Source organism: Colias philodice, chromosome 28 (genome assembly GCF_061535455.1).
Source record: "Colias philodice isolate Cphi_HAF_F1 chromosome 28, ilColPhil1 Martin Lab GWU primary, whole genome shotgun sequence".
Taxonomy (NCBI): domain Eukaryota; kingdom Metazoa; phylum Arthropoda; class Insecta; order Lepidoptera; family Pieridae; genus Colias; species Colias philodice.
The window spans coordinates 1,682,144-1,709,645 of record NC_143113.1 but is presented as its reverse complement, the minus strand read 5'-3'; the positions used below and the strand labels follow the sequence as shown (position 1 = coordinate 1,709,645).

The window sequence follows — 27,502 nt, the reverse complement described above, 5'->3', positions numbered from 1 at the left end:
TTATTTAATATTATTTCACATATCTACCTAATTATAATTAATTATGGAGAGTTATTTAAATTCTCCGACATATAAATAAAGGTCAAATAATTCTATGTACTGCTAAAACACGCGTGACGACCTCCATGGTCTAGTGGTGTCTATTAGTTTAACTCCAAGGTCTACTGTTCGATCCGAAGATGTTTAAGAAAGGCCGATCAGACATTAAGCACTAGGTATTTGAAAATTAAAAATAATATTTCGAGTAGGTAAATGAAGTAGGTATAGGTACTTACTTGTTAACCGCAGGTTGCAAATTCATTCGTTAATTCGAACATTAATTTTAATTACTTAATTTACTTATCATTATCAAAGACCAAGTACATGAACTGCACCTTTCGTATTTTTTTTTTGTTGTTTATAATTATTAACTCTGGCTACTATCTCTTCTTCACGCCTAAAACCCACTTACTTTATAGTTTATACATAGAGCCGCGGGGAGAATATAATATTATAGAGCTTTGATGAGTTTGATAAAACTTGCCATAGCTCAAGACAAAGAATACTTATACTCTAAAAAAGAGGCTCAAGATTTACCAAGACTGTAAGTACGTCTACATATTATCTTTGAACTATCTTATAAAACAGAAACTTCAACTTCATCATCAACCAGCCCTAATCTGATAAATTAATAAAGACAAAAAAATGTTGTGTGGTTTTATGAAACCACGGTAAAAGTGAAACTTAGGCACAAAATTATCGTATTTGTACGATAATATTATCGTACGGTTCGACCGTCACGTTACATGCGCTACACAGACCAAAAAGTTTGAGACGATGTAATAAAAGTTTCACTTTAAAAATACAATCCAATTAACCAACTGCCATAGGAAAAGCATTTATGGCAACACAACATTTTAATTGTAATAATAACAACAGATCAAAACAATACGTTTGAGAATGAAAATGCGATGCGATTCATGCGTGATCAGTGAACAGTGATGCGATTGCGAAAATTTCTTCAGTATTGCTCTAACTCCTGACGGGAGAGTACGTCTCGTTGTGTTTTAAATATAATCGTAATAATAACTTCGAGTGCTTGTGATTATTGTAATTATTATCAGAGATAACGGAATGAATAGGCATTTTGGTTGAGAGTCGTTAAATTACGAACTTTTGATAGCAAGGATTTAAAAAAGTTATAATGAAAATGGTGAGTTTTTTTATTATTTTGGTATAGATTACTTACTTTTTAATAAGTTTATGTTTATTTTTAGTAATAAAATAACCATTTCTTTATGGCGTTATAAGAAGGAAATATTTTTCATAGTTAATACTTATTACCTTTATGGATAAAAAATCGCAGTTTTAACTAAATTTTGATCTACCTATATTTCGTTCCATTTTCAAATAATGCATTTTTTTTAGAACGTCGTATAGTAAGTAATATGTAGTAGCACAATCAAATATACAGTTATCCCTTTTATTTTAAGCAGTTATCTATTTAATTAATACATAAAAATTATTGACTGAAAATCAATAATCGTCCTTGTGAAAAATATTTTTATTTTCTTCTTGTAATCTTATAATAATCACTAGCTACATATAAAAGCTTAGTACCTACCTATAAAGCATTAACTACGAGAAGTTTAATTTTTAATGACCGAAGAAAATATTTTACACATCTTCTTATATATAAAAATGAATCGCAAAATGTGTTGGTAAGCGCATAACTCGAGAACGGCTGAACCGATTTCGATAATTCTTTTTTTATTATAGTTATTCCTTGAAGTACGAGGATGGTTTTTATGTAGAGAAAACGTAAACATGTACCACGGGCGAAGCCGGGGCGGACCGCTAGTATTATAATAACATAATAAGAGACTTAGGTTAAAGAAAAAGATACTATCTACCTAACTACCTACCTACACGAGTAAGAAATTTTCAATACCTACCTACTTAGATCCTTTGATAAATATTCTATCGAATTTAATTTGCGTAATTATAATTGAGATAAAATTAAATGTAAATTATCCCTTATTGAAATTTTTTACAAAATTTTAATCATTCAGTATTACAATGTCATAAAGATAAAACAATAGCATTGATAACAGATAAATAATTTGATAACATCAAAAGTAGATCTAATTAAAATATTATTTTCTCACGACTTTAAATTTAAATCAAATCAAAACATTTGTACAATTATTGTTTGCTAGAACGCGCTAATCTCAGGAACCACTTACCACGCGTCCGATTTGATAAATTATTTCGGTGTTAGATAGCCCATTTATCGGGGAAAGCTTTAGGCTATAATAATAATATATAATTTACGTGCTCGGGACTCACTAAGAGATCTCTTTAAGAATACTGGTATCCTTACTGTACCATCACAGTATATATTTAATAATATTTTGCATGTACACAAAAATGCCGACGTACACACAAGAGTAGGAGATAGACACTGTTATGGCACAAGGAACAGAAATAGAATTGAAATGCCATTTTTCCGATTAGCTAAAGTTAAAAATTCATTTATGGGTCAAGGTATACGCTTTTACAATAGAATTCCTCATAATATTAAAGAGTTTGGTAGTGCTAAATTTAAAACTTATGTAAAAAATATATTAGTTCAGAGAGCCTATTATAGCATTAAGGAATATAATTATGGAAGATGAAAATCCATGGAGGGTTGTCGCGTAAGAACCACAGGACAGTTCTTTGGCATATTATGATATATTATGTAGTTAGATTTAAGTTACAGATTATGTAATATTGACAATATGATTTTAAAAGAGCAACTATGGAGTTTCTTGCCGGTTCTTCTCCATAGATACTGCTTTCCGAATCGGTGGTAAATGTTAAAAATACTTATGTAATGACGATTCGAAAGTGCTACTAAAAGTAGTCTAATTGAATAAATAAATGTTTGAGTTTGAGTTTGAGTTTGAATATCATCTCACTGACCAACAGGAGCGGAGCACTGCGGGTAAAACCGCGGAGCACAGCTAGTAACTTATGAAATTATTAATGCGCCAAAACTTAAATCCACAAATCCGGTGTTGCCAGATACTGATAAAGTTTCAAATGTTTACATCATACTTTCATAATATTTATGATTCCAATGATACCTGTTTTAAAACATTTTTGTTTTATCTATAAACTTCTTTATTTAATGGTACCTACCTACCGATAACCATAGAATCTAGATATGGTTCTGTGCCTATAACAGATAGTTAAATGGTAAAAAAAAGATTTGAAAAGAAAATACCTAACTATGTACTTACTTGAAACGAATTATTTATTTTTATCGCTATTAATTTATAACGCAAATTAAAACAATTTTGAAACACGCCTAAACCTCTAATTTATAAACTGTGCTAAAACGCGTGTGAAACCGTGGAGCGCAGCTAGTTTTATATAAAAAACCTTCCTTTTGAATCGTTCTAGTTTTCACATCAAAATTCCGTAGTTTTAAAGATAAATACTTACCTACATAGGGAGAGAAAGACTTGGCATACCTATTATCTCTATTATATTAAAATTTTGTTCAATTGTATACGTAATACGTATGAAATATTCTTCAAAAGAAAGCCGCTTTTAAAGATCGGCTACTAGAAAACAATTTTTGATCACACACGTGTATTCAAATCGTACGGATAATCACTACATAGTACATACCTAGTAATTTTCTCTGTCCCTATATCCCTATACGTAGTTATGCGCGTAAATGTTTAAAACTACGCAACGGATTTTGATGCGGCTTTTTTTAGTAGATAAAGTGATTCAAGAGGAAGGTTTTAGTACATAATTTATTAGGTTTTAGACAAAGCGGGCGAATAGATAATATAAGTAATGTCCTTAATTTCCAAATAAACGCTACTGAAATTTGAAAATCTTACAAAAGGGCATGAATCATATAATTTGAATAAAATATTTAATCATTATATCGATAGCACAGATAAAAAATTATTATCCTATCATAATATTAGGTACGAAGATTATGTTTAATATTTCCAACTTATCTCCTATTACCAAGGTATATTTGAACAGATAGATAAAACCAATAAACCGACACGTGCTGTTTTGACCAATAAATAGCTTTTATATTAAACTAGCGGCCCGCCCCGGCTTCGCCCGTGGTACATATGAAAAATAGAAGTTGGCCGATTCTCAGACTTACCCGATATGCACAGAAAATTTCATGAGAATCGGTCCACCCGTTTCGGAGGAGTATGCAGACTAACATTGTGACACGAGAATTTTATATATAAGATAAGACTAGCTGTGCTCCGCGGTTTTGCTCACATTGCTCCGGTCCTATTGGTCTAACCAGGTCTAACTTTACCTTACCTTATGGCTTTCCTCGATAAATAATTGACTGTCTAACAGTGAAATAATTTGGCTAATCGGACCTGTGGAACCTGAGATTAGGGACCCTAATTTAGGGCGTTCGTTCTAACAAACTCTTCAGCTTTGTAATCTTATATATCTTACTAGCGGCCCGCCCCGGCTTCGCCCGTGGTACATATGAAAAATAGATGTCGGCCGATTCTCAGATTTACCCGATATGCACAGAAAATTTCATGAGAATCGGTCCACCCGTTTCGGAGGAGTATGCAGACTAACATTGTGACACGAGAATTTTATATATCTTATCTTATATACCTATCTTATATATAAAAATGAATCGCAAAATGTGTTGGTAAGCGCATAACTCGAGAACGGCTGAACCGATTTCGATAATTCTTTTTGCACGCCTCATAAGCGAAGCGTTGAGGTGGGTACTACTGTCACTTCGCGCAAAACATCTGATTTTTCAAACTTAAAATGTCTTTATGTATCATACATTGCACTTGTAAGATAATACATACACACACATATTAAGAAAAAACACTATTTTTAACGTTCATGATATTTTTGATGTCATTTTTGTTATTTAAACTAGTTAAAAAACAGTTTAAAAAAGTTCTGTCTTGGACGTCCGTGTGTCTGTATGTGCGGATCCTTTTTCTTGTTAACACGATAGCGACCGAAATACTTTACTAATCGAGTCTTTTTTTTTCTCTTACGCTTGAGTATGCTCAGGAATAGAACCCTTTCATTTTTCAGGGTCTGATTCGATGTGGTTTAATTGTTATTAAATAAACAAAAATAATAATTAATAAATATTTATTAAAAAAAAATTATGAGGCGTGCACTTTTGGATTTTCCAAATTATTTTATTATATTCCTTCAAGTACGAGGATGGTTCTTATGTAAACGAAAACGTAAACATGTACCACGGGCGAAGCCGGGGCGGACCGCTAGTATTAGTATAGATATAGTTAGAAACGTGGAAATTTGGAATTTGCTTTGCAGTGCAGGTTTTATATCGATTTTAGGAAAAACTATTTTAATCTATAAACTACCAAAGTGTGCATAGCGACTCCCACAAACAAATCATGATTATGAAAATTAGCATTAATTGAAATATTTACATGAAACACATGTCATTTTACGTCATCACATTGATAAAGATAAGGTGTTATCAATGAAGTAAGTAGACCAGTTGAATACATATTTAGACACGCTAATTATACATAAAAGTGTAATTATCTATACCAATATTATAAAGCTGAAGAGTTTGTTTGTTTGAACGCGCTAATCTCAGGAATTACTGGTCCGATTTGAAAAGTTCTTTCGGTGTTAGATAGCCCGTTTATAGGGGAAGGCTATAGGCTATAAATCATCACGTTAAGACCAACAGGAGTGGAGTAATGCGGGTGAAACCGCGGAGCACAGCTAATAGTTGATATGTAGTTTATTAGAGAAAAGTAACTTTTGATTATAAAAAAATACTTCTATAGAAAGACGATAAAAACAAAAGCTGCTCGTCAGATTTGGATAGAACCTCAGAAACGAAACGAAAAACCTACCCAAATTTATTTTTATAGTATGTATCTGTATATTTGTTAGTCTTTGTTAAAAAATTACCGATTTAGGTATCTATTATTATTTAGAGAGCGAATTCTCGTTCGTTTTTTATTTTCTTACATTTTTTTTCCGTTTCAGTGTGTGGTAAGTAAGGAAAATTTTAATTGTTTATATTTTGTTTCAGAACAAAATGGCGGGTTTTCCTTTATAGTACAACGTATTTTAACAAAAAATTAAGAAAAAATGGACACAAAGATGGAAGACACAGCTACAGAGATGAGGAAAAGGAGTTCGGTATGACTGAATTAATATTACTAGTGGTCCGCCCCGGCTTCGCCCGTGGTACATATTTAGTATCCTATGTCCTTCTCCTGGCTCTAAACTACCTCCCTGCTAATTTTCAGCGAAATCGGTTCAGCCGTTCTTGATTTATAATTGGAGTAACTAACACGACTTTCTTTTGTATACATAATAATATATAGATTTAATTACATATTAATACTTATAATTATTGAATTAATTTTGATAGGATTTAAGATAAGTAAGTAGGTAATAATTTTGTAAAGAAATTAATTGTAGAGTCGTCTACGTAATGGACAAACTGAAATATTATTCAAAATGAAAAATTTCATACATGTAAGCTTTTACAAAAAAAATACTATTAGCCATTTTTATATCGCTTCTACTGAGCCAAAAACTGATAACTAAACTGATTGGCCAAAAACTGGATAGTTAAAACTACATAAAAAAATCTACTCAAAGATGCGATACTAAAATACCTATATCCATACTAATATTATAAATGCGAAAGTAACTCTGTCTGTCTGTCTGTTACTCAATCACGCCTAAACTACTGAACGAATTTTCATGAAATTTGGTATGGAGATATTTTGATACCCGAGAAAGGACATAGGCTACCTTTTATTGCGAAATATGTACCACGGGCGAAGCCGGGGCGGACCTCTAGTATTAAATAAATATTAAACGCAGACAAAGTAACACTATCAAACTAGTACATAACAAATTGTTTTCATATCTCACCTCTCTCATAATGTAACAAACGTGCTTACAAACAAAGCCATGACACGTTCAAATGTCATTATTTATAAACTCACAATTATATTGTTCTACAGTGCCACAAACTTATCTGACCCGGTGGCAAAAACTGGAACTACGTGCCGCCATTTTGAAATGTCACATTTTCACAGACTTTTCCGGAATATTTTGTTTATATAAAAGAAAGCGACATCAGTGACACTGTCACCGGGTCAGATAAGTTTGTGGCACTATACTAGATTCTGTGCCTACGGATCTAGTGCCACAGATAATATTATAAGTAATACTATACTAGGTAATTCTATCATCTATAGTCTATACCACAGACTAATAATAATATACTACGTATACAATCTATACTAATATTATAAAGCTGAAGAGTTTGTTTGTTTGTTCGTTTGAACGCGCTAATCTCAGGAACTACCTACTGGTCCGATTTGAAAAATTCTTTCGGTGTTAGATAGCCCATTTATCGAGGAAGGCTAAGTATATGCTTTAAATAAGGAGCGGAGCCACGCGGGAAACCGCGGGGCGCAGCTAGTATTTTGAACATATTATAATTTGGCGCCAAGAATAATCCGCCATTTGTAATTTTTGAAATATGTTTTTTTACGTGGAGCGAATATAATCCAGTTAGTATATTATTTACAAGATAATATTATAATTAATGGCAAAGATTAGATTTTTCCCATATTTGATTGTTACGATTTTACATAATTATAATCTATATTATTATTCAAAAAATAAATAAATGAATAAGCTAAAGCTAGTTAAAATGCAGAAAATTAGTAATTACAGACATGTCTGTAAGGTAATCTCTTCATTACTAAGACCTAACTTCTTAATGACTACTAATCAGTATTAATGAAGTAATTAAATAGTTATTTAGTTACTTAATTAGTTTCTTTCTTAAATAGCTTCATCTGTATGTTTGTCACCGGCTTCTATAGAGTCGTTTTAATTCAAACTTTATAGGCACACTTATCAAGGTTCGGTGACTTATAAAATAATTAAAATTTATGATATTAAACCGTGTTTTTTAGTTTTTTAAAATACATTCATGTTAAAGGTGTGTACTATGTTTGTAAATTGTAAGTATAACTTTGTCACTTTGTGTGTTTTAGGTTTTATTATAATAGAAGATTTTAAAAGGTGATTAAATAATTTAAATTCTTACCTTGTACCTCGCAACAGGGGTTTTTAATTTTATCTTTATATCATTAACATTTTATTATTCTTAGCATTTCGATAAATCTTATCGATCTGATAAATACCAAACACTTAGGGTCGATTTTTCAATGTTTGGATAAAACTTATTCGTCGAATAATGTATAAAACTACCATTTTAAAAACGTATTCTAATTGCCCGTATTTGACAGTTTACGTGACATTTTAATATTATCGTGTAATACTTTATTGGACCCATAAGTTTTATCCAAGCATTGAAAAATCGGCCCTAAATATCATCATTAATTGAAGAATAAGATCTTTATTTTTATAAGATTTGTCGCCAACGTCCATACCACGTTGAATACACCGCGGTTCTCGTCCGATCACCGAAGTTAAGCAACGTCGGGCGCGGTCAGTACTTGGATGGGTGACCGCCTGGGAACACCGCGTGATGTTGGCTTTTTGTTTTTCATTCGATAAGAATTTTGATGCTCATGCTTCATGCTCATATACATATTAGCTTCACTTGTATGTTTGTGTGTGAATATACATATTTCTACCTATTCCTTTAGATTCGATTTTGACCCACTTTTAACGGACAGATTTAACTCAAACTTTGTACACTTATCAAGGATCGTTGATCGGTGACCAATAATTTAACTTATTAAGGGCTTGGTCTAGTAGTGCAAACAAATGCATCCTGTCATCCTATATGTAAATAATACAAATGTACTAAGGGAAAGTTGCTCCACTTAATTTTTAAAAATTAAATCATTCGTATAATTTAATATTCGTAATAAGTACCAAAAATGACAATTTGAAACAATTTTCGTGAAAATTACACCGGGTGATTTTTTTTATCAGTACAAAAAATTTGCGAATACTTTCTATTGATATCTTCAACTTCATGTTTATATAACTGATCAACTTCTACAAAGAAATTTGGACGAAATATAAAAAAAATAAGCTTTCCATACAAAATGCATAACTCTATACATTTTTTTCGACCTAAGTTTCTTAGTGAAAGTTGTTCAGTTTAACTAATAAAACGGATAAACAAATTTTGTATATAATAAAAAAAATGTAATGTTTGTGTTAAAAAATTATAAAATAGAAAAATACGCAAATGAAAACAAAAGATATTTATTTCTGACTAGCTTCGCGCGCTTCGCTATCGCGCGGATGTCAGTCTTCGCGTCTTCTACAGATTTATTATATTATGTTTAATATATAGATTTATATTTATAAACCTAATAAATCTTTTGCTAGCATTCTGATGCTTTATCGGTTGCACTGGATTTATCTCTTTTTTTTCAATCGCTTGAATGATATAGGATGGGTCCTTGATGGGCATCGAATGCTGAAGTCTCGAATCAATCAATTCTGACAGTAGGCAATTTATGTAAAATCTTGATAATGGTCCATCATTTTATTTTGCCTAAACGTTACATACTTTTTTATATATTCTATTTTTAACGAATGATTCACTCCAGTCCAAACAGCAAATAAGCAGACTTCTGCTTCTGCAACGTTTAGTTGTCCCTGAATTTGGAAAAAATAGTCATGATTCTTATCTATGACAAAAGTGTTATTTTTTGCATTGTATTTCAAATATTAAATTTTTTTTTAACCGCATCTTCCGCATTCATGTCTTTTGCCGGAATTAGACATTTAACTTCTACTAGTCCCATTTTCCCTTTTTGATATGGGAGTGTATAAAGTAAATTTTTTAGATATTTCTCGTTATACTTTTAAAAAGTTATTATTGTCATTTTGCTCATTAGGTAAAGTAATTTCGATATCAGTTTTAAGTTTTTTGATACCTGCAATAATAACGTCATAATCGCCTGCACATACTTATCGATTACACCCTGTATACAATCCACCATCCACATTCATAATGTTTTCCTGTCCTCCTCTCCTTTACGCTGTTCACCGATACATTTTAAATGAGTAAATCTGCTACCACTGAAGGATGTTTCATTGTGATCAGCAAATTTTCACCACTGTTGTCGATTATTTGTTTTTCATTTTTAATCAGCAATTGGGAATCATCAGTTTTGTTTTTTGCAGATTGGTGATGTACCCTAACAATACGTCGAAAAGGGAAAGCATCAACGAATTATCGTTTTCGTCCTCTTTTTTTATTCTTCGCGTCTCTGTTACTTCTGTTTGTTTAGTTCTCAACACCCACTGAATTTTCTATGTTATTGTGATCTTCCATTACATCTGAGTTTTGATGATGTGATGATAATCCATTCGTTTTAATATTGGTACTTAGAGTTGGTAGACTAAACTAGAAATGGCGGACTAAATTTGTCAGCGCGTCTGTAAGATCAGAATATAAAACCAACATCCTGTATTTAAGTTACAAAATTAATAATCAAACAACATGCCGATACGTTGAAAATGACTAGAAGAAAAAATTAAAACACCTCGGATCAATTTTGGAGTAAACAAATCATTTTCCCCGTATGGGGATTTCCCCGGATGAACTTGGGAAGTTCAAGTTCTCAATACAAGTTTATATTATATTTCGTATTTCTCAAACGAAAAATAAACATTTTTGGAACTTCAAAAAATTATATTATAAGAAAATTTATGAGCTTACTTTAGTTTTAAAGAAATATACATCCCTTTACTGACACCCCGTAAATATAATAAAAATAAGAAACACAGCTGATAAATAGGTAACTAAAGTTTTCATAATGCTACCAAATTAAAAACTTGATTTGTGACACGAATTTTTTCCAAAACCGTTAACTTTCCCATAACTTAACCTATAGTTAAATTGCCTACTTATTCTCCATAAATGGTGTAGAAAGTATACCTATGTGTTAAAAATGGACAGTTGAAATGACTCATACAATTTCGATTGATATCCTAATAATAAACTAGGTGGGTCCCGCGGCTTCACCCGCATGGTAACCGGAAAAATAGTCTATGTGCTTTTCTAGACTATGATTTATCTCCGTACAAAATTTAATACATTTGCTCAGCAGTTTTTGCTTGAAAACGAAATAAACATCACATTCTTACAAACTTTCGCGTTAAGGGTGCTTTTCCACTAGAGATGTGCGAAGATGCGTAGCGAGGGATGTTTTTAAAGTACACTGGTGGATAAGCACCCTTATAATACCTACAATATATATGTGTAAAATGAAGTATTTCTATAGTTCATGTGTAATTCTGATGCATAATCTATATTCCTGTAAAGTTTCATCCAAATCCGACCAGTACTTTTTGAGTGAAAGAGTAACGAACATCTATCTACCCATACTTACAAACTCGTAAAATATTAGTAGTAAAACATCAGCTGTGTTTGAAAACATACTTAAATTGTGTATTCTTATCACCATTCAAAAATCCTATTATTTGACAGAATCATAGGTACCTATCATGTATGTATGTTTATTTATACAAAGAAATGTCAATACCATACACAATTGTATTGTTAATACAAATGGTTTATAAAACAATTTTAATTGCTGAAGTAACAACATGAAGCCAATTAGAATCGATAAATTTTATGGCCGTTGTAAACTATCGTTCAATTTCATGGAAATTATTGATTCCAATTTATAAGTTAACTCGTGTGGTACATGGGTAAAAATTGGTATAAACTATAAGGTGATCTAGACTATAATCTATCTCAGTACAAAATTTCTTTAAATTAATTTTAGAGTTAGTTGTTTGTTTGAACGCGCTAATCTCAGGAACTACCAGGAACTACTTATTGAAAAATTCTTTCGCTGTTAGATCGCGGTTATCGTGAAAGGCTATCGGATTCAAATCGGACCAGTAATTCCGGAGATTAGCGCGTTCAAACAAACAAACTCTTTAGCTTTAATATTAGTATATATAGTAAATATGAAATATAAGATTATGTATCTGAGCAATATAGGCACAGAAATATAGGTATCTATTGGATCTGCTGTTTTTCTGAGTAAGAGTAAATATTATTTTTTTCATTACAGAAAACTGAAAATGTAGCAGTGGAATTGACAGATGTACAGAAGAAAAACGGGGAAATAAATCGACAGGTAAATCATTATTATATTTGTTATAACTTATAAGTTTTGCCGGTTCGTGGAAATTCGACCGTGCAATACATCAAAATGCGAATGCTCATTCCACTGTGTCAAATTATTTTATTTTAAACAGGCGTAGAGCATTCTTTCGTTGTTCTTAGTGCGTTTGAAAAGATTATATGCAATGTTCTAATACTGAACAACACTGCATAAGTTTTCGTTTACACTAAAAGATCATGAAAGGATGCTCTAGCTCTAGCTCTATGTTCGTTTGATGTAAACACACCGTAACATTGCAAAGTGCAACGTCATAAATATTATAATATTTATAATCTTCAATAATAATTAAGTACCACATTGATATACTAGTAAGTATAATCGAGCCAATTTAATAGGCAACATTTGACGTCTATCAATTTTATCTTCATAGGGTGGTAACCTGCTTATAAACATCGATTAAAGTGAATTAATCGATACGGGCTTGAAACATTTGTCAATCGAACTTGAAACACATGTCAATAATTTATGATGATTTTTATTCCCAAGTAATCAATGCATTGTCAGATTTCGATTTTTAAAGTAACGTCTCTGGTATTTAAAAAGAAAAAAGGTTTATTGACACAAAATTGTAGCGACGTCAGTTTTTTAAATCAAAAATTGTTTACTATGTTTAGAATGGTTTATCAGTAAAGTCAAATTCTAAAATTACTTGTATCGGTCATTATTATTATAAATATGTAATCGTAATTGAAAAAAGTTAAGCAAATGTGCAGTTCTAACAAAACGAAATATCATATTATTCTATGTCGTCGTTACTAGGTTACGTTGTTGAATTTTGTTGAACTGTCAAATGCTGCCTATTAAAATGGCTCTACTATAGTAAGTCAGTTGTAAATTTAATGTATTAGATGCTTGTTTATTAGTTATTAATTATTATTTAATTGCCTCATTAGTTAATTGGAAGGCAGACGTAACGTTCGTTATGGTCCCTCTTCACAATGGGCAGCGTTGGGCGATTAGAGGCAATCACGATAGTGTAGAGCCTAAATGTCTAATCGACCATCATTGTAGATGATTTTATAATCGCCGTAATGGCAGCAAACATCGACAATCATTTGTTGGGCCAACGCTGCCCATTGTGAAAAGTGCCCATGAGAGGCGAAATAGAATGAGTCGAACTTCGACAATCGATCCCAGTATAAACAAACTCGCGTCGATTTTATTTGCGTTTTAAATAAAGTCCGTTACAGAGTGAACGAACGACTAAAAATTTAAAAAGATCATTCATTTGTTCCTTTATAGATAGTCCACGAGTTTCTGGAGTACAACCCAAGTGGATGGTTTGAAGTGACCCTCGACAGAATGGGCAGCTCCACGGATGACTTTATGAAGAAAAATAGCTCTGCTGTTCGGACTATCTCGTTGTTTATTTTAAATGGACTTGTTTTGGGATTCTTCTTTGGCTGTTTATATTATTGGTTGAATATAAGTAAGTAGATTGAGTTTTTGTAATATGTAGTTTTTTTTTAAATGTTTATTTAATGTATTTTTCTAGTAGTAAATAATTATGTAGTTACCAGGACAAACAAAATTATTTTAATTCATACTTAAAATACTTGGTATAAATCGTTTTTGATAAAAAGCGTAAAGAATTTCACTCGAATAATACACCTCGATTATTAATCGAAATAATATTATTAAAAGAAATAATTATGAACGATTGTACTGAACATAGTCTCTGTTATTTTTCTTATCTTCATCACTGAAATAAAAGCGTGTATTCACAAGTGTAATTTCTTATTTATTCTAAGTTATAATATAATTCATTCACTCACTCACTCACTAATTCACTCACTCATTACAGGCAAAGAGCCGCTAGAACTATGCTACGGTTTCGGCAGTCTCATAGCGTTCCTGAGCATAATATATTTCTTCATAATATACTTCATGGTGGTGAAGCGGTTCTTTGGGGAATGGTTTGAAAGAACGGTTTGGGACCCCACTGAGCGCGTGCTAACGGAGTTTTGGAAGCATGTGTGAGTTAATTAAGAGATTTAGGAAAAAAATTGAAAAAACGAGCACGATTTAAAAAGCTGTAGCCTTGTCATTTTTGAAGTGAAACTTCTTTAGGCGCGTTAAGAGTATAATTTCAAAGTCGCCTTTACGACTTACGACTTTAGTATCTTTGAATTTTGCCAAAGAAGTTTCACTTCTTTGTGAAAAAAGTAAGATAATAAAACAGATATATAATACTAAAGTAAACTTTACTATCATTTAAAGGTAACAAAATTTTACCAAGATACGATTGTGTTGAGTTTTTCTGCAAGATTTATTGTTTGTTGCTACATTTACATGGAATCTACACTGGTCATCAAAAAAATCGACCCACCTACACTATGTTTGCTATTTATCGATTATTTCACAAATAAGTCGTCTTTTATTGTTGTATTTTGTTGTAAGGGTCTGATAACATGCTAATCATTATGTTTTTCGTAAATTTTACTGCACTTAATGATTCTTAACAAATTTTTATACAGAAATACTGTACAGTGTTGATTTGACGGTTTACGGCGGGACAAATTATGCCCGTGTTCCCAGTTCCAAAATGACTTTTTTCGGGATCTGTTGTTCATAACGTTAAGTTTAATAATTGATGCTGTAGTTTTGATTAATTTTCTCTCAAAATAATGGATACTGCTGTAGCTGAGAGGGCCCAAACTGTGGCTCTACTAAAACAGGGGTTATGTCAACTTGCCGTGGCTAAAAAGTAAAATCTGAGCTGTTATCCAGTTCGGTGAGTTTACCAAAGGTTTCTAGAGACTGGGCAGTATCGATAAAAATATTGATCTGCAAGAAATAGGGCGGCAACTCAAAGGGACGACCCCTAGATAATGTAATCAACTCTACAAAATCGACAACTGTCTGGTGTAGATCTCTAGTGACGCCTGCGTGATGATAAGGAGGTGGGTATAAATGACAGAACTGTTAGAAGAAGACTTAAAGAGTAGAACCTAAGACCACACAAGCCAGAAACAGGGCCATAATCAGCCACAGCTCATCGACAAACCAGACTTCAATTGACTCGAAATCACGCAAACTGGACTATAGGCCAATAGGAGTCAGTACTTTTGAGTGACAAGATGCGAATGACTTTATATGGTGCTGATAGACGTCTTTATGCCATGCGATGACCAAATGAACGATTTGTTGATTATCCATGTCGATTATGATGGAGGCTCTGTAAAGTTCTAGAGTGCCATTTCTTTGACAAGACGCACGGAGCTTGACGATAAAAAGATGCTCATTAAATGCTGTTCAATACATTACCGAGGTGTTGGACTATCATGTGGTGTAATATGCCGGCTGTATCTGCAAAAACTTTGAGTCTATGCATGATAATGCTCGGAAACACGTAGAGCGAATCGTGATCCAGTATTTAGAAGAGGTCCGCATTAGAGTTACACTCTGGTTAGCAAAAAGTCTCGATTTGAAACCTACAGAGCATATGTGGGACAATTAAAAAATAAAGCATAGAGCTCGTAATTCAGCCCCTACAACAATAGGAGACCTGAAAACCGCCATTAGGGAAGATTGATAACGAATTCCTCAAGAGACCATCAAAATCTTGATTATTTCTTTAAAATAGTGAACGCAGGCTATCATTCCAGAAAGAAGAGAAAGTACTGAGTATAAATTCGAAGGTAACGTGATCATAAGTTTCATGATTACAAAATAAACTGCATTTGAAATTAAATAAAGAAAAAGCTGAAAATTGAGGATTTTGATCTTTATTCGAAATTGACAATTTTTTTATGATGTTAAATGATTTTATGTGTTTATATTCGTGTAAATATGCACGTTGAATTAATCAGTTCAGTTTCCAAACAAATTTTTTCTTTAGTTTGTGAGAAAACCGCAATTTTCCGTAAAAATGCAGGTGGGTCGATTTTTTTGATGACCAGTGTATTTCCTATGTATGAATTATAAAATTTTAAGGAAACATTTTATACAAATTTTTTTGAATAATTCAACTTCTTAATATTCCCAGGTGGTTCCGATTGCTTGTCTCCGTTGTTGTCATCGGAGCGATTGCCGTGTTCCTTTACTTCGATACTAGAGATTCCCCGGAAAGACTTATATCATTGTTGGGTCTTGCTTTCTTGCTTCTTATGGGTAAGTATTCTCATTCATTCATTCATTAAGTATTCTTACTAATCTTAAGTATGCTTGTTCATATGCGTTTTGTTCATTTCTTTCACGTCGCAACGGATTTATGATATGAATTACATACCTAAATTATGTCTGAAGATAGGATGCTTGCGATGAAACATCTCATAACCAGTGCCGTCTTTAAGGCAGGGCCCGCAGGGCCCTGGCCCGAGGCCCCGAGGTAGACAGGGGCCCCACAATTCTGAAAATTTTCGATATACAACAACAAATTTTATAACATAATAAGAAAAATATCAAATCACACACTTGGTAAAATAGAAACAAGATTTAGAAAATTTGTTTAAAAATTTATTTTTGCACTAAAATACCAATGCTGTTATAGGCTATGATGTCACGGATGACGTCACTTTCATATATTTGTATATGAATAAATATAAGTATTGTTCTTTGTATAGATTATAATATACTAGCGACCCGCCCCGGCTTCGCACGGGTGCAATGCTGATACTAAATACACTCCAGAAAAACTGTGAACGTTGTATATAAAAAACATAGCGGCCCGGCCGGCCGGTACCGCCGCAAATGCTACGTCCCGCAATTTTTAAATCTGTAATATCTTCGAAAATATTCACTTAAATCATACGGTGTAAAGGGCCATATAGATCTATATTAAATGAACAATGTATTCAAAGTATTTAATTGGTTAAGGATTAATGTTGTATTGGTGAAAATCGCTTCGAAAATTAGCTATTATTTGTCGTAAAAAGTAAATGACAAAAAAATGTTATTGTGGGTTATCCATAAGAGATAGACATATACCATCGCGGACTTTTCTTTAGACCTTTTCAATGTGTATAATACTTAGTACATTATTTTGATAAAACTCGTAGGGTTCAGCCTGCGTTTGCAATATAAGCGGAAAAAATGTAATTTTTTACGACATCACATTTGAAACCTCAAAAATAACAGTACTTCTCCACTATTTAATGGATGTTATTATACATATAAACCTTCCTCTTGAATCACTCTATCTATTAAAAAAAACCGCATCAAAATCCGTTGCGTAGTTTCAAAGATTTAAGCGTACAAAGGGACATAGGGACAGGGAAAGCGACTTTGTTTTATACTATGTAGTGATGATGATGGTTTTCATTCAATTTTATTTAAATTAGAATTGGTGGGGTATTAGTTTTTTAGATTCAAAAAATTTATTTATTGAACTCTCATATGTGGGGTGTTAAGAGACGGGGTTACGATTTAGCCTATTGCGTTAGGTATTGTAAACTGAAAAATGATAAAGTTAAAATTTAAGGATTTTCCATCCCTTACATAGGCCCCAGCCAGTACCTTGGCCCATAGCCTCGTTGATCCTAAAGACGGCACTGCTCATAACCATGGAAATTTCTTTTAACTCCGCCTGTGAAAAACTAGTATGTTCTACACAAGTGTCAATAATCAATTATTGTCTACACTTTTAGAAATTGTAGTTAGTTAAGTGTTATTGTCTCAATGTAATGTTACTTTTCTTTTGGATAACGTGTTTTCATTCATTCATTCATAAATAAACCTATTCTTTCCAGGTTTCCTGTTCTCAGCCCATCCAGGACGAATTAACTACCGCAGTGTGATTGTCGGTCTGTTAATACAGTTTATATTTGGAGTTTTATTCATCAGATGGGACACAGGCAGAGCCGCGTTACAATGTTTCTCTGATAAGGTAATATATGATGATAATAAGTTTAAAACGCGTCTGTCATTTTAACGCATAGTGTCATTGTTTGTTCATTCATTTATTCATTCATTGGTAAAGTTCTATCACACCCCGGACACTTCATACAAAATTATCGTTTTGACACTGTAGAGACTGCAAATGTGTGTGTTAACGCTTTATGGTTGGCACATTTGTGACTAGCGTAAAAAAAAATTCGCGTTTTTCTGATGAAATACATCCGTAAACAGCACAATATCTAACCATTTTCTACGAAAAACATCAAAAATCCAAAATAATAAAATTACTTTAAGTCAATTTGATTAATGTTGTCAATCTTCGTTGCGTATCGTCCCTGTAGAAAAATGCGGACCATTTTTAGACTGATCGTGCGCGGGGGAGGTAAGTGTTTAATTTTGGCGGGAGGCGGAGAGTGTCCGTTCTGTACAGTTTAGCTACTATTATGTATTCTGTGGTTCTATAATATTCATAAATTTAGATTTTTCGTTCAATCATTCATTCACTCTTGAGGAATGTTTGATTGATTATTATTAAAGGTGCATATGATTTTTTATAGTTTGTTCTTAATACACGATAAACAGTATTAAACAGGAATTTAGGAAAAGCATGATCAATTCACTATTGAAAGTCCCATCAAAATCCGTCCACTGTTTTGGATATTAATCAGGCTCAAAAAAGACAAGTAGTTGTTTATATTTTTTATCATGTAAGCAAGAAGCTTATATCTAATACACTGGAGATTTCAGTATGAACATTAACTTGTAACAAGAAAATATGACCTTGAATGAGGCCTGTATGTTTTTTATCCCTTTCATACCCACTTGCCAAGTTAGGTGTGAAAGGGATAATAAACATACAGGCGTCATTCAAGGCCATATTTTCTTGTTACAAGTTAATGTTCATACTGAAATCTCCAGTGTATTAGATATAAGCTTCTTGCATGTAAGTAATACAGAAACAGTTTTATTGTAATTAGAATTATAATTTTTCCAGGTGGCAACATTCTTATCGTACGGTGTAGATGGCGCTGCATTCGTGTTTGGAGACTTACTTGTTAGAACTGAACAAGTTTTCGCTTTTAGTGTAAGTGAAACTTTAATTACTAAATTAATTTATTGGTTTAGTCGTGATGTAATTTTTTTTAAATGTTATTACGGTTTATGAATAATGCTTGAGAAATGATTTAATTATGAAACCATATATATGTCGCAGGCATCTCGTTGATTTAGCTATTTGATTGAATGACTAGCGCGTTCATTGAATGGCTAAAGGACAGCCTGTCCAATTGTGGAATATGGTCGTGGCCTTCTGCGATACTATTATGAGGGCAAAGGAGGACGCAGAGAGGGCTAGGGAAAATGACCCAGCGGCTGACCCTCTGCGCCGACGTAAACCAGGCAGACGCAGACGTCTCTACGTCGAACGTCAGCCTTAAATTAAATGAGAACAAACACAGGGGGAGGTTTGCGTAGAGACGAGCATACTACAGTTATGCTCGCTGCAAGTAAACCGGCCCCCCCTGTGACAGATGGCGGATAGCCCGGTAATATAGTGGCGTTATCATTTTTGATACCGTCACCTATTGCCAACTTATGGGCTTGGTCGGGTCGCCAAGTTGCGGCACTCACCACGTAGGCGGCGGGGGTATAAGGCCTAGCTGTTAACCCCTGTCGCCGAAGGTGAACGGTGGCCACCGTTGGGTTTTAGTGGGTATGGCTTCCTGCGAGTCCCACATACCCCCTCATACAGCAAAACTGTAGAGGGGGATGCGTAAAAGCATTTCCCAACGTTAAAAAAAAAAAAAAAAAAAAAAAAAAAAAGCCTGTCCAATTGTGTAATGTAACGTTCAAAGGCCGGTGCCAATTCAACTAGATGACGGTGACATACACACATAATTTTACATATATTTTAAAAAGGAGCCTATGCCATTTTCTAGCTTCCTAACTATCCTAAGACGCAAGAATAGACGAATAAGAAGACGCAAACAAACAGACAAACTACTTTCTCACTCGTAAATAGTAGTGCGGATTTACAGATCCTACTAATATTATAAATGCGAAAGTTCGTAAGTATGGATATATGGATGTTTGTTACTCTTTCACGCAAATACTACTGAACCGATTACAATGAAATTTAGCACACATATAGAAGGTAACTTGGATTAACACATAGGGTAGGTTTTATCCCGGAAATCCCACGGGAACGGGAACTATGCGGGTTTTCCTTTGAAAATGTGGGCGAAGCCGCGGGCGGAAATCTAGTTGACTAATATAACGAAATCCTTTTTCAGACGCTACCAGTAATATTCTTCTTCAGCATGTTGGTCGAAGTGCTATTCTTCTGGGGCGCTCTACAATGGTTCTGTTTGAAACTCGGCCATTTGTTACGAGCGGCCACTAATACCACTGTTTGTGAAAGTGTGATTGCTGTGGGGAATATATTCTTGGGGATGGTGAGTTTATCATTAAAATCAAAATTAATTGATCATCATAAGTATCAATATGTTTAATTTCATTTTCAACAACATTTTCCTCTAAAACGTCTTTTTCATATATTCGTTGGTTTGATTTAACATTTTGCTTAGTTTATTTCTTTCTAATATTTTTCTATCGCCAGTATGTATAATCATTATATTATCGTCAATATCATTATCATTATCAATGTTAACATTTTCATAATAATTATCATCAATACTATCTACATATTTAACAGGATCTCTAAAATTATTATCATGACCATCATCGCAACTACCGTTATCAATATTATTATAAACTTTTATTTAAACACAAAATGCGATCTTTATTTATATAAACATGAAAAATATCTTCAAATTTCACACAAAATCTTAAAGTTAGCAAAACTTGTACAAGCTTTATTGAAATTTTTTAAATAATGTAAAATTAATATTTAAAAATAAATTTAACAATACTGACAAAGTCGTCGTTTGGGTCGTCTCTAGTGTTTCGATCGTCGTGTTTGTGTTGAATCAATGCATTTAAAAAAAATAAACTATTTTTATTTTTTAATGATGACCTTAATTATGGTGTCACATCTTACAGTGTACCTATTTATTTTCATTGATTCCTTAATAAAATCAAAGAATTTAAGTAACATGTTTCTTACTCAATATTTTAAAATTAACTCAACATTTTCAGTCAGAATCGATTCTGCTGATAAAACCTTATCTTCCTTTGCTGACTCCATCGGAACTACACGTTGTACTGTCGTCTGGTTTTGCGACTGTTTCTGGTTAGTAAGTATTATGTTTTGTCTTATTTCTTAATAATTGTAAAGGATAGTGATAAATTTATTTAGTACTAGCGGTCCACCCCGGCTTCGCCCGTAGTACATATTTCGCAATAAAAGGTAGCCTATGTTCTTTCTCAGGGTCTAAAGATTATCTGTGCCAAATTTCATCAAAATCGGTCCAGTAATTTATGAGTCAATTCATTACAAACAAACAAAGAAACAAAGTTTTCCTCTTTATAATATTAGTGTAGATGGCAGTATACCTTCAGAAAATTATTTATTTCAAAATGATTTTGGTCAACATTTGAATATTTTTTGATATAGTTTATATGAACTGATGTTTGATCAAAGCTTAAAAATATTTTCGTATAAAGCAATGGAAAGCTCAAAATATTTGCTGGATAATTTATAAAATTCCCAAAGCATTTGACTATGTAGAACGTTTCACTCTGTTGCATAAACTCAACTACACATAATTAAACGTTTAGGTTAGAACCCCATAGATACATACTTCTAGAGTAGAATACAGACCATTGTTGTAAATGAAGAAAAAAGTCTTGCAGCGCGTCGATTAACATTGGTGTTCCACAAGGATCCTATATAGGTCCTATTTTTCTCCTTGAATATATCATTACTAATATACTAATATTATAAAGCTGAGTCTTTATGTTTTGTTAGTTTTAACTCAGTTAAGGAATAATTCTAATAATTTCAGGAACTACAGACCCAATTCTCAATCTTTCACATTAGCAGAAGTAGATAGGGTAAATACCCCCATAATTTATCTTGTTCTTCTACTAAAAGAGGAATAAAAACCATTAAGCCTACTTATTCACTCGCTCCTCTACTAAAAGAGAGTTAATACTCAAACCATAATTTTTCAGGCACAATACTAGCCGCATATATTGGTTTCGGCGCATCTCCCGCGCATCTTGTGACAGCAAGTGTAATGTCGGCACCTGCTGCTGTGTGCTATTCCAAACTATTGATGCCTGAAACAAGAAGATCGTTGACACGCGTCGATAATATACAGGAGGTTGAGAAGTATGTTTTTCGTTGTTATTTTGTTAAAAAAATACGGTTTCTCGATATAAATATTTATGGTAATTTAATTTTTAAGAATTTGTTAAAGGAATTTAAAAAATTTAAATTGTAAACTTGCTAAATATAAAATTTTGTTACCGCCTGCTACTATTTTACTTACCACTATTTATTGGTGCATAATGCTTTTTTAGTCTCTTTTCGTTGTGCTCGTCTTAATTATTCCTTTATATAGATTTCATCTTATATTTCTATTGCTTATCATTTTTGGAGTGAAACTTTTTTGGTGCGTTGAGAGTAAAATGTCATGGTATCGGCGTCATGGCAATACCGTTACATCATAGAGTTTGAGTATTTTGGTATCTTTGATCTAAAGCAGTTTATTTATTTATTAAACACACCAATAATGACTCAATTAATTCAATTTACAGAAGTACATTAATAATTATTTCATAAACTGAATTGGCCATAAAGCATACAACAATTATAAAAAAAAGGTCTTAAAATTTTACAGTTTTAAAAGTCTAAAGCAGTTTCACTTCTGACACATGTGCTTAGCACTTTTTTGTGTAGTAAAATTAATATTTCTATTACTTTCAGACAGGACCAATCAGCACTTTCCGCGGCTACACGCGGTGCGACAAACGGAATATCCCTAATTCTGAATATTATAGCGAATCTAGTAGCTTTTGTAGCTGCTATCGCGTTTATCAACGGAGTCATTGGTTATTGTGGTGCTCTGCTCGGTTTACCAGATTTGAATCTAGAGTGGTTGTTGGGGAAAGTCTTTATACCATTGTGTTGGATGATGGGTGAGATTTGAATACTTTTAAACTGGAATTATGTTGAAAAATGCTTATAATATGCTTATGTAGTTAATGCTCTGTCCTCTCAATTAAACAAGAAATTTTGACTAAAACCATTCGCTAAAATAACATATTTACTAGTTGAAAGGTTGGTAATGATGTAGATTTCTTAAGGTGTAATAATTTTAAAAATCGGTAAGCACTTTTTGATGCGGAAGCACTTAGAACAAATGGGCAATATTCTTATTATAATATAGATTGTAAAGATAGATTTCTCGATCAGAATTAAGAAATAAGCCAATAAGCCTAATGATTATCATTTTCTAGTCTATCTAGATCCAAGTCTAGATTTTATTAATTAGAATTTATATGCCACTAGCTTCGCCGCGCGGTTTCACCCGCATTGCTCCGCTCCTGTTGGTCTTAGCGTGATGATATATAGCCTATAGCCTTCCTCGATAAATGGGCTATCTAACACCGAAATAATTTTTCAAATCCGACCAGTAGTTCCTGAGATTAACGCGTACAAACAAACTCTTCAGCTTTATAATATTAGTATAGATAATAATAAACTTTTTTACAGGCGTGCCTTGGGAGGAGTGTGAATATGTCGGATCTTTGATTGGACTGAAAACAGTGGTCAATGAATTTGTTGCATACCAGAGAATGGGAGAAATGAAGAGGGAGGGATTGCTATCTGTAAGTATTTGTTTCATCGTTATTGGATCATCTATTTCTAGTACACAGGTTTTGGGGTCTTTAGTAGGTTTATATTATTAGAAAATTTGAAGGTTAAATCTAATAGGGTCATTTTTGTAGTTATAAAATTGAATTGAGTTTACCTATGTAAACAGTTAAATTATTTATGTTTATCCGTACTATTACATATCAGTTAATAATAATTGATATGTCTACAAATTGTACACTGTTGTGCGCTGTTATCTTACGTTAGTCATTTTTATATATTAGAAATAGCAGCGGACCTAAGAAGCTACTATGTGGCACTCCACTTATAAGGATATCTTATAGATTTTCGATTTTTGAACTCTGATGAATAGCAATTTTTTATTCACAGAGATTAACTAAAATTAGAATAATGTCATGACTCTGTGGTCATGACTAATTCATATTATTGAGGTTTTACTTAAAAACAATCTTGATTTAACCAATTACCAAAATAATATTTATTTTTCAAGACTTCAGTATAAAATTTTCTTAATTCATCCAGATAGCAAAACAATAACAATTTTCAGCACTTAAAATTATACTTACACCCTAAGCTTACACCTATAGTGAGTGAAGTAGTGCAAAATGAATTGTGTGTGATATAATCGTGTAAATTGTAGTGTGTTATGTAATTACTAGCTTTCCGCCTGCGGCTTCGCCCGCGTTTTCAAAAAAAAAACCCGCATAGTTCCCGTTCCCGTGGGATTTCCGGGATAAAACCTAGCCTATGTCACTCAGAAATGATGTAGCTTTCCAACAGTGAAAGAATTTTTCAAATCTGCCAAGTAGTTTCGGAGCCTATTCAATTCATACAAACAAACAAACAAAAAATCAAACCTTTCCTCTTTATAATATTTGTATAGATGAAATTTGAATTGTGTGTACATTTTAATAATTAGATTAATTAACTTTCTATTTTAAAATTTTTAATATGTGCACAGTGCATACCCAAATTTGCACACCCAATCGATGGGTAGAATGTATAAGCCACATAATGTAATTAAAACATCTATCATTTGTAACTACAATCTTGCAAATAAATATAATTTGAATTTATAAATAAATAATATTCCAGGCGCGATCTGAACTAATAGCGACATACGCTCTATGTGGCTTCACAAACCCGTCTTCAGCCGGCATCATGCTTGGAGCAATAGCGGCTATAGCACCGCAACAACGAGAAACGCTATCCTCTGTGAGTATACTAGCTGTGCCCTGCGGTGTTGCTCTTAGCGTGATGATATACAGGGTGTAATCGTTAAGTGTGCACAGGCGATTATTCCGTAACTATTAAAGATATCAAAAAACTTTATACTGATATCGAAAGTACTTAACCTAATGAGTAAAATGGCCATAATAAATTTTTAAAAATAAAACAAGAAATATCTAAAAAAATTTCTTTAAACCCTCCCATGTGAAAGAATTTTTCAAATAGCATCAGTAGTTCTTGAGATTAGCGCGTTCAAACAAACTCTTCAACTTTATAATATCATAATACTAGCGTCCGCCCCGGCTTCGCCCGTGGTACATATTTACGTTTTCTCTACATAAGAACCATCCTCGTACTTCAAGGAATATAATAAAAAAAGAATTATCGAAATCGGTTCAGCCGTTCTCGAGTTATGCGCTTACCAACACATTTTGCGATTCATTTTTATATTATAGATTAGTATAATATATTCTACTTACTGCCATTCTAGCCGGTTGGCTTGGTTGGTAGTGGCCCTGCCTTCCAAGCCAGAGATCGTGGGTTCGATTCCCACCCGGGGCAAATATTTGTGTGATGAACATTTATGTTTGCTCTGTGTCTGGGTGTTAATTATCTATATAAGTATTTATTTAAAAATTATATATGTTTAATGTTTATCAGCCATCTGGTTTCCATAACACAAGCGAAAGCTTAGTATGGGCACACCTCGGACACTCCATACAAAATTATCGTTTTGACACTCACACTAGCATTAGACATTTGTACAGAATCAGAATCTGAATTAGAATCATTTTGTGTCATAAAAATAAAGATAATACGTACATATATACAAATAACAAGTATTTATTTTTTCAGTTGGCGGTTAGAGCGTTTTTCGCGGGATGTGGTATTTGTTTCATGACTGCTTCAATCGCCGGTAAGTTTTTGTTTTATCTGTAACTTATGTACCGATTTTGATGGGACTTTGAGAAATGATTTGATGAAGTATTTTTTGGACATAGCATTTTCTTACTAAAATAAACCTTTGTGTTTCTATAATATTATGTGTGTATAAAATGTTCCGTATTTATTTATTAAATTTCCGGATCGATTGTAATGAAATTGAACATAGAAATAGATTATACTTTCGAGATAGTCATTTTTTGCAAACTCGAAACTCTTAAAAAAATGTAACTATGAAGAATTTATTTTACAAGACTATTTTTTTTTTGTTTCAGCACTACTTATGCCGGAAGGTTCATTTGGTTGACGACTACGTATAAACTAAGCCTAGTTAATATAAATATGTACTTAAAAATTAAATAATAAGAAATATAGGTGTAACTTGTTCTTTTTTAATTGTGAAATACTTAAAAAATTAAAAAAAATTGCAGACGTAATCAAAACAATATTTTTTTCTCTACAATATAATTTTTCTCATAAAAAGAACAAGTTATACGAATTTATAACAAAGAGCTTACCATTGTACTTAAATTGTAATTTAATTTAACTAATGTAGAATTTTACTTAATTTTTTTTTACTATTTCACCCAATTAATGAATTTGTATGATTTAATTTATGACAATATATAGATATTATTGGTACAAATTCATAATAATTTACAAAAAATGCTCGAAATTTTGACAAAAAATGTGTCCTTTTTTTTCAAATTTTCTTATGACAGACGCACAAGCGTGCAACGTCATTTTGACATTTGTAGTTTTTTTTTCTAAATATTCCTACCATTTCATTTAACAATAGCGAGTCGGTTCTGGTCGTGAGGGTCGCAGTTCAAACCTAACCTAACCTACTGGGTCGAATTTGAGACTTAAGTAAAACTCGCTATTGTTTTACTTGCCCATTACAGAAAGATTTAAGTGTTAAAATATATTCAGTACGTTGATTAAAACCTATATTGACTGAATGTCTGCTCTTTAAATCAGTCAACTAGGTTATTGACTAAGGGCGTCGGTTAATATCCTTATTAACTGATTTTATATGATAAAATCATATAAAATCAGATAATAAATAATAACCGTCAATAAGGATATTGACTGGTTCAGGGTTTTGACTGTAGCATATACATTTGTATGTAAAATCATTGAATATGAATTAAAAATACTAACAACAAAGATTTAACGATATACCATTAGAATAAGATTATCATTTATAATAAGAGTTGTTTATGTAATTATTAAGTACTAAAATTGCATTTACTAAAGAAAAACTTAATTTTAAATATGTTGAATCACGCAGCACGCTCAAGTTATTCCCTTGTTATAAGAAAAAACTATGTATATAAGTTACCATACATTGTGATTTATTTAATTTATATCTATAAATTACCCATATTTTGTGATTTATTTTAATAAAAAAATTATTGCTATCAATTGTTGTTTTTATTATTCATAATATCCTACCCTTAGATATCCTACCTTA

General features: G+C 32.5%; 2 protein-coding genes and 1 non-coding gene across 4 annotated transcripts in view; 2 read left to right on the top strand and 1 right to left on the bottom strand.

Moving 5' to 3' along the window:
• Nucleotides 1-27,502, bottom strand: part of LOC149476193 (uncharacterized) — a 177,295-nt gene that overhangs the window by 105,914 nt on the left and 43,879 nt on the right. The window lies entirely within an intron of this gene.
• On the top strand, nt 1,024-26,463 carry LOC149476196 (uncharacterized). Of its 2 annotated transcripts, XM_089712201.1 has the most exons (16): nt 1,024-1,192; nt 6,080-6,189; nt 12,099-12,164; nt 13,455-13,641; nt 14,017-14,188; nt 16,201-16,325; nt 17,903-18,039; nt 19,045-19,134; nt 20,342-20,503; nt 21,207-21,300; nt 22,185-22,344; nt 22,942-23,153; nt 23,731-23,846; nt 24,949-25,068; nt 25,939-25,999; nt 26,301-26,463. In XM_089712201.1, exons 2-16 carry the CDS (start codon nt 6,139-6,141, stop codon nt 26,330-26,332), a joined length of 1,785 nt encoding a protein of 594 aa, XP_089568327.1. In that variant the 5' UTR covers nt 1,024-1,192; nt 6,080-6,138; the 3' UTR covers nt 26,333-26,463. The 2 variants fall into 2 exon arrangements, with proteins under 2 accessions (XP_089568327.1, XP_089568329.1); XM_089712203.1 differs by lacking the exon at nt 12,099-12,164.
• On the top strand, nt 8,461-8,581 carry LOC149476197 (5S ribosomal RNA). The gene has a single exon (XR_016317902.1). It is a non-coding gene; the product is annotated as a 5S ribosomal RNA (ribosomal RNA).

Excerpts from the sequence above, each read along its gene's own strand:
- LOC149476196 (XM_089712201.1), top strand. The coding sequence starts at position 6,139 with ATGGACACAAAGATGGAAGACACAGCTACAGAGATGAGGAAAAGGAGT. Across the intron at positions 21,301-22,184 it reads TGGTTTTGCGACTGTTTCTG|GCACAATACTAGCCGCATAT; the intron begins GTTAGTAAGTAT and ends ATAATTTTTCAG. Across the intron at positions 23,154-23,730 it reads ACCATTGTGTTGGATGATGG|GCGTGCCTTGGGAGGAGTGT; the intron begins GTGAGATTTGAA and ends ACTTTTTTACAG.